This window comes from Vulpes vulpes, chromosome 15, assembly GCF_048418805.1.
Source record: "Vulpes vulpes isolate BD-2025 chromosome 15, VulVul3, whole genome shotgun sequence".
NCBI lineage: Eukaryota > Metazoa > Chordata > Mammalia > Carnivora > Canidae > Vulpes > Vulpes vulpes.
In genome coordinates, this window is record NC_132794.1 from 77,536,359 (window position 1) to 77,548,988 (window position 12,630).

The following is a 12,630-nucleotide window of genomic DNA, read 5'->3' on the forward strand; positions in this document are numbered from 1 at the left end:
TGGAACTGGCCCACTTCCACAAAGATCACTCCCAAGTCCCAACATCTGATCACAAACTCCACCTCTTCCCACATTTACCTGGCTTGCAAACTAGCTATCTTGGGCCAATCAATCCATCTATTCCCCTTCTTTCCTCCTTTACCTAGGCTGTGGGAGAAAAGACTTGCAGTCACTGGGACTTCCAATATCAACAGAAAGCCACCTGGAAAACACTGGTATGTCTCTGTTGAGTTTCCTCTACTTTCTTTCACGGCATCTAATTCTGAACCACTGTCTTAATGTAAACCCTATCTTAATTCTCTGCCTTAGTAACAATATAGGCCCTTCTAGAAAAGCCAGAAAGCAAGAACACATTCAACTTACTGTCTTAAAATGTGTACTTACATACATCAACATTTCTAATTATTCCTTACTTTCTCCCTGATCAGAATTAATCCTTCTACATTCAATTCCATGCCTTCTGTCTCCTAAGACTTTTTTTCTAAAATTATCTTTTTATATATATAATTAATCTCCCCCACGTACAAATAAATTCTTCCATAACATGAGAATACTTGACTCTCCCTGATCTTAAAAATAGAAACCCTTTTCAACTTTTTGTACCTTAACATTTTTTCAAATACTAGCCACACTCTCTTTCTGTTCCTTTCCAGCTCCTCATCACTCCATTTACTTGTTGCACTTTGATTTGCAACCCCACTTAACAGAAGTTTCTTAATGTGATTTCTGGTTCTAATCTCTGATGTCTAGAAAAAACTCTCCCTAAATTCAAATTTAGTTCTACCCACCCACCAACTTCAGATAAACTCAAGCCCCTCACAGAAGTCTAAATACTGGCAATCTGGCCCCTTCCTATTTTTTCATCATCATCCCTACTAATCTCCAACATGCATCTTATGCTTTAACCTTAACAAAATAAATGCCTTTTTCTTTTGCTTCTGTGAGTCATTTCAACTTTCTTATTCTTTCTCCTTCTTATCTTTTTTTTAGATTACTATAAATATCTCATTGTTCCCCATTTCTTGCCAGATATTATCCACTTTGCTACCAGCCTTCCTCTTCCTAGAGGTAGACAGACAGACATATGCATGAATCCACAAAGAACAATTCCATCTGTACTTTCTTTTCATTGTAACAAACTGACTAACGTACATACTCCTTGGTTTCACGTATATCAAGTTCCTTTGCACTCTGGCCCATATTATATTATTGGCTCTACTTATTATCTTCTCAAGCTTCTTGGCATTCCAATTCACAGGTACCCTACAGCTCTTGACACTAACATCTCTCACCATTAATAAGATATTTCCACAACTTACCTTTGTTCAAACTTCTTCCCCCAGCTTGAAATTTTTCCCCTCCTCTTCCTCCTGCTAGACTGCTACTTATTTAAGATCCTAAATTCAAATTAAATATCTTCTATTGAAAGAAGCTGGTGAGAAACTGCCCCCATGCATATTTCTCTGTCTTCTGTATTCACAATTCTTGTACTTTGGCTTTATAATGCTACAATACTATATTGTATTTAAATTTATCTTTTACATATGTTTCCCTAATTAAACTATAATTAGGATTAGGATTAAACTATAAACTAAACTATAAACTAATTAAACTATAAACTAATTAAACTATAAACTAAAGGGCAAGAACTGTGCAATATTTTGCTTTTGTATACACTGCTTACTATATACTTAGTCTAATAATTGATATATACTATTAACATATAACAGGATCTCAAAACATCTTTTTAATTATTTGCTCACTTAATGCACTTTGGGAAGTTGTATATACAAGTTCTATGCCATACACACTATTATGCAGTACTATTCCAATGACTGTAACTAATATTACTTATAGGGATCCCTGGGTGGTGCAGCGGTTTGGCGCCTGCCTTTGGCCCAGGGCGCGATCCTGGAGACCCGGATGAAATCCCACGTCAGGCTCCATGCATGGAGCCTGCTTCTCCCTCTGCCTGTGTGTCTGCCTCTCTCTCTCTCTCTCTCTCTCTCTCTCTCTCTCTCTCTGTGTGTGTGTGTGTGTGTGTGACTATCATAAATCAATAAAAAAGTATTACTTATAAATCTCTATGGAAATATGCTCATTAAAATGTTCTCTTATTTGATATGATTTTGCATGTAACACCTAAATTTGCCCTCTCCACAGCTCCTAACACATTTACAAAGACTCTGGAACTGTATAATTGTTGGAGATGACAAATTAAATTTTTTAGGAGTATCTTTTTCTTGTGTTGATATCATCTTTATGAAATCATAAATACATCCTATTTCTAGCCAAATTGGGTTGTACTTACTACAAAGTACAAGTTATCTCTTGTACTACAAGTTCAAGTTATCTCTTGAAAAACTAATCAAACATTTGAGGGCCATTACTCAGTCTCCACTAAGAGGGCTACCTATGAGCATGAATAAACAGAAAGCTCACTAAATGAGGCTGTACCTTTCTGTAGCATCTTTGAAAAGATCTTCATAATTACTGGGTTGGAAGTTCTGAACAGAGAGTTTTACCTTCTCTGAGTTATCTGCATTTTCTAAATCCTAAGAAAGAAGAAAGAAAACAAAATTATGGCTGTGATTTTAGGAATGTATAGTTTAAAAGAAATATGATTTATATAGTTTAAAAAGCTATATAAGCTTCTTAAGAGAAGACCAATAAAGTCTTCAGTAATATAATTAAAACCACAATCACAGTCAGTGTATTTTTCCCCTTAGAAAAATCACTTGAAATGTATTACTCCCTATATTATATATTTTACAATCTGTCAAAACAGTATAAAGTACTATGCATACACAAGTGAGTTTTTACTGAATCATTCAAGTTATTTTCTAAAAGTTGATAAAAATATAAGCTTCATTCTCAATAAAGAAATCACTGTAGCCCAGAGAAAACTCATGAGTGCTTATCACATTCAATTTACTGTAAATACAAAATTCTTAGCATTGTATTTATATTTTAGTGCTTATATAATCTAAACCAGTAATTCTGTCTCTACCATGAGATTCTGTATTGTCCTATAAACTTTAGTTCATTCTGTTGCATTCAGAATCCTTATAGAAAAAAAAGTTAGATGAAAAAAATCACATTAAATAAAGATTCAGTAATCAATATTTTAGCCTTCAATTCTGCTTCAGTTAATCCATTCATTTGACAAATTCTTTTCTGAAGACCTGGTATATGCAGATACTCTCCTTAGTGCTATAGATAAAACCATGAACAAGAGAGGTGTGTGTTCTGCCTTTGTGGAACATATATATTCTCACGAGGAGAAAGAAAATACACGAGCAAACGTACAAATTACAGCTGGTGGTGTTAATGCAGTAGCAGAGTATGGTGACCCATAACTGCCATTTACCTAAAAGATGAAAGGAAGAGCAAAGAGAAAGGAAGCATCCTGAGTAAAAGAAACAGCAGATCCGAAGTCCAGGAAGCCTTCCATGGTCTAGCCTCTGCTTAACTCACCACCCTCATTCATGCCTATTTCTCATGCAGCATCTCAAGCCATAGCCGATACTATGTCTTTTCATCTTTTCTGAGGTTATCTTTCAATGGCCTCAATTGTATAGAACTTCTTCATCTTCCTCTCTTGCTAATATGTTTATGTGTGTATGTGTGTGTGTTTTACTTATTCCATGAAATTTCTTAGACCTGGAATACCTCTTGTGGGCATACGTACAGACATCATTTCAGAACATAGACTCAAACACAATCAATTTTAGAAACAAGCATGTTAATGGAAAGATGTAAACAAATGCCTGGCACTCTTATCAAGCATATTCATTTTGCTAAACAAATCAAAATATAACTTACTAATATGGATAAGGATTGCTTGAGATATAAAGTTAACTTATATTTTAGCAGTTGTTTGGTAAATACATTAAATTCTAGTGGATTAGCTAATTGCTATTTTGAATAACATATAAAACATAAAAAGTCCTTCCTTGTGGTAAGCATAGCAAAAGGTACAGAGTTGTTGCAATACTATGCTGGACACCAGAAACTAATGTAACATTGTGCATCAACTATACTCAAATAAAAATAAGTAGAAAAAGAAAAATTAAAAAAAATAATTAAAAAGCCTTCCCTATGCAAGTAAGAAAAATAAAAACCCTCAAATATTTTTACAAAATTTCTTAACATTTGCTTTTAATATTTTGAGATTAAATTCACCTAGAATCAATTTCAGTGTAAAGTGTACCTTGCTCACTCTGCTCAACCACCAACAGTGATCTTGCACTCAACTGGACATTCACAAGATCCAATAGGCCACACCTGGTACCAGATGAGCTTTGCAAAAAGATATAGGTGAAGAGCCACATGTCAACAGAAAAGCCTTAGGCTTGTCCTCATCAGAAGTCCTAAGAGCATTCTAGTGTAAGCTCAGGTGGGTGGGTACCTAAGTCTCCCGGCTTAGAAATATCAAGCTACACAGGAACCAGTATCTCTTACAATAATTCATGAACCCACATTCACCCCTATTTGTACTCTTCATAAGACATTATCATCCTAGTCATAATCTTTCCAGTCCAGGGGTCATTTTTACCATAACCAATGCCACCTGGTAACACAGCTGGTAGTCCATCTTTATCAAGTTTTCAGAGAAACAGGATGCTGGAAGGCTAACAGAAGATCATTTCTTCAGTGTGAAATAAAAGGTTCTGCTTATATTTATTCAAAGGTAGTATTTTACTTTTCCTATTGGAATAAGGAATTGTACCACACCACTAATTGAGCAGACCACTATAGAAATCTACAATGTCACCTGTCACATAAAAAGTTCCCATTTGTATATGGGTCTTTTTCTGGAACTTCTATGCAGTTTCATTGGTCTTATTTGCTACTTCCTATACTACTACCATATTTCTTTAATTTCTGTAGCATTATAACAAGCCTTGACAACCTGCAGTGCCAGTGCCACATATATACTTTTGCTTCCTTTCCTAATACTGTCTTGCCTATTCTTGACCTCCTGTTTTCCCAAAAGTATTTTAATCAGCTGATCAAATTGCACATACACACACATACAAAAAAAAACTTTGAAATTTTAATTGAAAGCAAGTTAAACTCATTTTGTAGTTTAAAATAACTGAGGTGTCTGGGTGGCTCATTTGGTTGGGCCTCTGACTCTTGATTTTGACTCAAGTCATGATCTCAGAGTCATGAGACTGAGCCCCAGGTCAGGCTCCACATTCAGCAGGGAGTTGGCAGGAGATTCTCTTTCTCCCTCTCCTTCTGCCCCTCCTCCTGCTCTCCCTCTCTAAAATAAATAAATCTTCAAAAATATAAATAAGTTAGAGATAACTGCTTTCTTCATTAGGTCTTATTATACAATAATAAAATATAGCTATATACCAAAATAGTTTAAAATATTCTCAAGAAAAGTAATTCATACCTTTTCTTAGATTGACTCCTACATACTTTATAGTCAGTACCATTGTAAATGTAATGGTATAATCTATCATGGTAGATAATTTGATATTTGGTATACATGTGCTAACAACCAGTAATGAGCAAACCACAGTATATTGTAATTCTATATTTATTCTATTATAAATATTTTAAATTTCCACTATGATTTCTTCTTTGACCCATGAGTTTTAAGTATGTCCTTGATTTTCAAATGTGTGTTTTCTCTATTTGTGGTTGACTTCTAACTGCATTTCTTTATGTCAGAGGCCACAGTCAATACTATGAAAATTATTTGAAATTGAGATATTTTTTGATTTGGTTCATGGTAAATTTTTTTAAAGATTTATTTTTATTTATTTATGATAGACATAGAGAGAGAGAGAGGCAGAGACACAGGCAGAGGGAGAAGCAGGCTCCATGCCGGGAGCCTGATGCAGGACTCAATCCTGGGACTCCAGGATCATGCCCTGGGCCAAAGGCAGGTGCGAAACTGCTGAGCCACCCAGGGATCCCCGGTTCCTGGTAAATTTTTATAAATGGTCCATGTATGCTTGAAAAGAACATATGTTCTCTAACTTTTGTTTTTTGTTTTAATATTTTATTTATTTATTCATGAGAAACACAGAGAGAGAGAGGCAGAGACACAGGCAGAAAGAGAAGCAGGTCCCATTCAGGGAGCCTGACACAGGACTCAATCCCGGGTCTCCAAGATCAGGCCCTGGGCGAAGGCAGGCTCCAAACCACTGAGCCACCCAGGGATCTGCCGTATTCTCTAACTTTTGGATGAAATTTCTATAGATAATTTCATTCTATCTTCCTAAATTTTTTATAATTTCTATACTCTTAAATATTGTCTATTCTTTTAATAAAAGAGATGTTTTTAAATGATCCATATCATAGTGAATTTAACAATTTCTCCTTATAATTCTGTTCAATACTGATTTATATATTCTGGTGCTTATAAATTTAGAATTTTATATCTTCCTTGTGAACTAAACCTTTTAGTATTACATAGTGACCTCTCAAGCCTAATACTTTCTGCTTTTAAGTCTATTTGTCTGATATTACTATACCTTCATTGGTTCTCTTTTCTAAGTGTTGCTCTGTGTATTTTAATTCTTTTACTTTAAACATCAAGGGAAAATGTCCCCCAAATATTTCTTCTCATTAAACTACACAAATGACCAACAAATTAAATGAGTTCTACCAAGCTGGCCAACTCCTGAAACTAGGTTATCAACACTTGTTGGTAAAACAACTCCCTAACATTAATTTCAGGAAAATTAAAAAGTAATATGAGGATTGGAATTAAGGTGATGCTGGCCTCATACAACGAGTTTGGAAGTATTCCACCTCTTTCTATCGTTCAGAACAGCTTTAGTAGAATAGGTACGGTTTCCTCTTTAAACGTTTGATAGAATTCCCCAGGGAAGCCATCTGGCCCTGGACTTTAATTCCAAAACCAAACAAAGACCCCACCAAAAAGGAGAATTATAGACAAATTTATGCATGGATGCAAAAATTCTCAACAAGATACTAGCCAATAGGATACAACAATACATTAAGAAGATTATTCACCATGACCAAGTAGGATTTATCCCCGGGATGCAAGGATGGTTCAACACTCGTAAAAACAATCAAAGTGATTCATTATATCAGCAAGAGAAAAACCAAGAACCATATGATCCTCTCATTAGATGCAGAGAAAGCATTTGATAAAATACAGCATCCATTCCTGATCAAAACTCTTCAGAGTGAAGGGAGAGAGGGAACATTCCTCAACATTTTAAAAGCCAACTATGAAAAGCCCACAGCAAATATAATTCTCAATGGAGAAGCACTGGGAGCCTTTCCCCTAAGATCAGGAGCAAGACAGGGATGTCCACTCTCACCACTGCTATTCAACATAGTACTAGAAGTCCTAGCCTCAGCAATCAGACAACAAAAAGACATTAAAGGCATTCGAATTGGCAAAGAAGAAGTCAAACTCGCCCTCTTTGCAGATGACATACTGTACATTGAAAACCCAAAAGACTTCACCCCAAGATTGCTAGAACTCATACAACAATTTGGCAGTGTGCCAGGATACAAAATCAATGCCCAGAAGTCAGTGGCATTTCTACACTTAACAATGAGACTGAAGAAAGAGAAATTAAGGAGTCAATCTCATTTACAATTGCACCCAAAAGCATAAGATACCTAGGAATAAACCTATTCAAAGAGGTAAAGGATCTATACCCTAAAAACTAAAGAACACTTCTGAAGGAAACTGGGGAAGACACAGGAGATGGAAAAATATTCCATGCTGATGGATTGGAAGAATTAATATTGTGAAAATGTCAATGTTACCCAGGGCAATTTACACATTCAATGCAATCCCTATCAAAAGACGATGGACTTTCTTCAGAGAGTTGGAACAAAGCATCTCAAGATTTGTGTGGAATCAGAAAAGACCCCGAATAGCCGGGGGAATATGAAAAAGAAAAACATAGCTGGGGGCATCACAATGCCAGATTTCAGGTTGTACTACAAAGCTGTGGTCATCAAGACAGTGTGGTACTGCCACAAAAACTGACACATAGATCAATGGAACAGAATAGAGAATCCAGAAGTGGACCCTGAACTTTATGGTCAACTAATATTCGACAAAGGAGGAAAGACTATCCACTGGAAAAAAGACAGTCTCTTCAATAAATGGTGCAGGGAAAATTGGACATCCACATGCAGAAGAATGAAACTAGACCATTCTCTTACACCATACACAAAGATAAACTCAAAATGGATGAAAGATCTAAATGTGAGACAAGATTCTATCAAAATCTTAGAGGAGAACACAGACAACACCGTTTTTGAACTCGGCCACAGTAACTTCTTGCAAGATACATCCATGAAGGCAAAAGAAACAAAAGCAAAAATGAACTATTAGGACTTCATCAAGATAAGAAGATTTGCACAGCAAAGGATACAGTCAACAAAACTAAAAGACAACCTACAGAATGGGAGAAGATATTTGAAAATGACAAGGGCTACTATCCAAGATCTATAAAGAACTTATTAAACTCAACACCAAAGAAAAAAACAATCCGATCATGAAATGGGCAAAAGACATGAACAGAAATCTCACAGAGGAAGACATAGACATGGCCAACATGCACATGAGAAAATGCTCCGCATCACTTGCCATCAGGGAAATACAAATCAAAACCACAATGAGATAGCACCTCACCCTAGTCAGAATGAGGAAAATTAACAAGGGAGGAAACAACAAATGTTGGAGAGGATGCGGAAAAAGGGGAACCCTCCTGCACTGTTGGTGGGAATGTGAACTGGTGCAGCCACTCTGGAAAACTGAGTGGAGGTTCCTCAAAGAGTTAAAAATAGATATTCTCTACGACCCAGCAATTGCACTCCTGGGGCTTTACCCCAAAGATACAGATGCAGTGAAACACCAGGACACCTGCACCCCGATGTTTCTAGCAGTAATGTCCACAATAGCCAAACTGTGGAAGGAGCCTCGGTGTCCATCAAAAGATGAATGGATAAAGAAGATGTGGTTTATGTATACAATGGAATATTACTCAGCCATTAGAAAGGACAAATACCTACCATTTGCTTCTACGTGGATGGAACTGTAGGGTATTATGCTGAGTTAAATAAGTCAATCGGAGAAAGACAAATATTATATGGTCTCATTCATTTGGGAAATATAAAAATTAGTGAAAGGGAATAGAGGGAAAGGAGAGAAAATGAGTGAAAATATCAGTGAGGGTGACAAAGTATGAGAGATACCTAACTGTGGGAAATTAACAAGGGGTAGTGGAAGGGGAGGTGGGTGGGGGTTGGGGTGACTGGGTGTTGGGCACTGAGGGGGGCACTTGGCGGGATGAGCACTGGGTGTTATGCTAAATGTTGGCAAATTGAACTCCAAAAAAACAATTTAAATAAAGTTACTCTTCTAAAACAAAACTTTAAAGCATATCAAAATTCATCCTAGATAGATCAAGTCATAAATTATAGGAGAGAAAAGCAAACAATAAAATGCTTTTAGTTCTAGAAGGGAGTCAAGTATGGTTTTAAAAAGGATCTACTCAGGACAGTCTATGAAGGTGTTCACTTTGACATGAATTGTCCTTCAAGTACAAAATCATTCTGATCAGAGAAAAGTATCAACAGTGGACTGAGACCTGAGCAGCACTCTAAGAATCAGAGACTGCCAGCCAGAAATGTGACGGTAGTTGGTTTCAATGCAGCCAACTTACATGTCACAGAGGAATGCATAGATTCCTAACCACAGTATTGTTTTTCAAAGCAGCAACATGACTGTTAGCCTTGGGTGGAGAGAGCAGCCATACTGGAAAGCAGGGCAAGCATTGTCTGTTCTTGGTACTTACTTTGATCTCTAGTAATGCTGAAACTTAGAGAATGTGAATCTGAGGACAGCAACACAATAGCAGCCCCAAAGCTCCAGTAGATAAGGGAAAAAATGGAAGCCACCCACATGGTGAAAAGGCATTTCTCTTTTTGTGCTCTAATGCTAGCAGTTATCTCCCAAGGAAGGAGACACATGTCAAGGTTGGAATGTTGCCCCATATTTTTCCCAACCCTCTACCTTTCTAGAGTTTGGAGACATTTCACCATGCTGTCTCTATCAACTAAAAATTCCATCAATCACTATATCTAAAGGTGCCTCAAATTTTATATGAAATTTATTTTGTATCTCTATTAGCAGCACAAAATGAAATAGATGCCAAAATAAGTAAAATTTCCAGAATAGTACCAAACAGGTTTTCTTCAGAGTTGTAAAGAGTAACATTCTTTCAAACCACTATTTTGGAGGTCTTCAACATCAGAGTGACAGAGAAAATTACTGTGCTGAGAAGAAAAAATAGACACCTGTGCCTTAGAGCTTACTCCATGGTTACATAATAGCCACAATCAATTAGCAGAAATCCCTCTTCTAGTTTTACCTTATGAGTCACTGATCTAGGTGTCTTTTTCTGACTTGATGAAGGCAAAGTCTCCCTGGAAATCACGTCTTTCGAATTACAGTTATCTCCCTCATCTTCTCCTGAACAAAGAGAAGGGAAGAATTGATCAAATGCAAAGGGCAACACAGAGAAAGGTTGTGCCTTAATGAGAAAACCCAAGCTACACAAGAGGAATGTTTACCTACTTTTCCCATTGTACAGTCATCTCATCCTTATCTCCTAAATTAACCACTTTTCTCCCTGCTTAAAAAAAAATAACATAGCAAACATGATCCTACTTCTAGGACCATCCTCAGAAAGTTAATTTTTGAGCAGTCTCTTTGTTGCTACTTCTGTATTACTCTTCAGGTAAATCCTAATTATACACATCTTCCAGAACCCTTGAATTGGGTGTCACAGAAGATAATTCTTCTGTATTTCAGGGTCTACTTCTTGGATAAAGAACAGTGTGTTACACAGTCTCACTTTAACCTCTTGAATTATTAATAATAAATAAATTAGCAATATGTTAATGTATACAGAGAGTCATTTCAGGCTTTATTGAAGAATATAATATGAATTCTCCCTAGGAAAGTCATTGTTGGTTTTATTATACAATCTTGCTAATATCCCTGTTACTTTCACTGCACAGAATATATTTTTTTAGGATTTTATTTATTTATTCATGAGAGACACAGAGACAGAGAGAGAGAGAGGCAGAGACACAGGCAGACCAAGAAGCAGGCTCCATGGAGGGACCCTCATGTGGGACTCAATCCCGGGTCTCCAAGATCACGCCCTGGGTTGATGGCAGGCGCTAAACCACTGAACCACCCAGGGATCCCTGAACAGAATATTTCAGATAGAAGTTAAAGGAGATATTTTTCTCTTATCTTAGAATTGAGCATTCAGAGTACTATTTCCTATATCATGGCAGCCCTAAATATGAATTAGAAATTCTGTGACAATGGCATATTACAAAATCAACAATATAAAATATAGTAAAAAATATAGCAAGTAAATACTTTGGAAACAAAAAAGTTTATTCATGAATGTGTTAAAAAGGAAATCAAACAGAAATTGTGAACTATTATAACATGAATTAATTTTATATGTACTTATGAAATATCAATGAAAAAGCAACATATCAAAACTAACATGAAAGCTAAAGCAGTGTCTTAAGTGGAAATGTATAGTTTTAACTACATTCGTAACAAAAGCAGGAAAAAAGGACAAAAATGAGTTTTATATTCAATCATAAAGGCTAAGTAAAATTGAGAAAACCCCTAGTAGAGAGTAAAACATCATAAAGAAACATAGTAAATAGAAAATAATTTAAAACAATAGATCAACAAAATCAAAGACTAGTTCTTTGAAAAAGGACTTAAAAATATGCAAACCTCCTTTACTACTCAATTTAATTAACATTAAGAAGGAAAAAGAGCACAGCCACAGATCCAACTATCATTTTTAGATGTAAGTACCTTTAGACAAATTTGATGTAATGAAAACTTTTACAGAGAATTGTAAATCATCAAAATCTACCCAAGAATATGTAGAAAGCATAAATAGTATAATAAGCATTTAAAAAGTTAAACCAGGGATGCCTGGGTGGCTCGCAGTGAAGCATCTGCCTTCAGCTCGGGCGTGATCCCAGAGTCCCTGAGATTGAGTCCCACATCAGGCTCCCCGCATGGAGCCTGCTTCTCCCTCTGCCTATGTCTCTGTCTCTCTCTATGCGTCTCTCATGAATAAATAAAATCTTTTTTTAAAATAAAAATTAATTTAAATATCAGAAAGGGAGACAGAACATGAAAGACTCCTAACTCTGGGAAACGAACTAGGGGTGCTGAAAGGGGAGGTGGGCGGGGGGTGGGGGTGACTGGGTGGCAGGCACTGAAAGGGCACTTGACAGGATGAGCACTGGGTGTTATTCTGTATGTTGACAAATTGAACACCAGGAAAAAATAAATTTATTTAAAAAATAAATTAAAAAAATAAAAATAAAAAGTTAAACCAATAATTAAAAATCTCATTCCCAAGGGGTAGTAGACATCTGGGCCCAAAGAGCCTTCCAGATGAGATTTTATCAAACTTTTAATGAACAAAATCTCTTTCTTATACAAACTACTTTAGAGAATTTTTTAAATGTAAAGTTATCTCATTTATACTAAAAGTTTAGCAAAATCATTACATAAAAACAAAATATGTATGATACAAGAAAAATTATAAGCCAAAC

The 12,630-nt window shown here is 36.1% G+C and overlaps 1 protein-coding gene across 14 annotated transcripts in view; it reads right to left on the minus strand.

Moving 5' to 3' along the window:
- The window catches only part of PTPN20 (protein tyrosine phosphatase non-receptor type 20), a 139,020-nt gene that overhangs the window by 62,797 nt on the left and 63,593 nt on the right, over positions 1 to 12,630 (minus strand). For 5 of the 14 annotated variants that reach the window (XM_072739238.1, XM_072739239.1, XM_072739242.1 and 2 more), the window contains 2 exons: positions 10,392 to 10,492; positions 2,458 to 2,555 (listed from right to left, as the gene is read on the minus strand). The exons of 2 other annotated variants lie outside the window; for them this stretch is intronic. In XM_072739238.1, coding sequence (XP_072595339.1) covers positions 2,458 to 2,555; positions 10,392 to 10,492 — 199 coding nt within the window. Of the gene's footprint in view, positions 1 to 2,457; positions 2,556 to 10,391; positions 10,493 to 12,630 lie in introns of those variants that run through there. 7 more of the 14 variants (XM_072739246.1, XM_072739240.1, XM_072739243.1 and 4 more) reach the window with 3 other exon arrangements.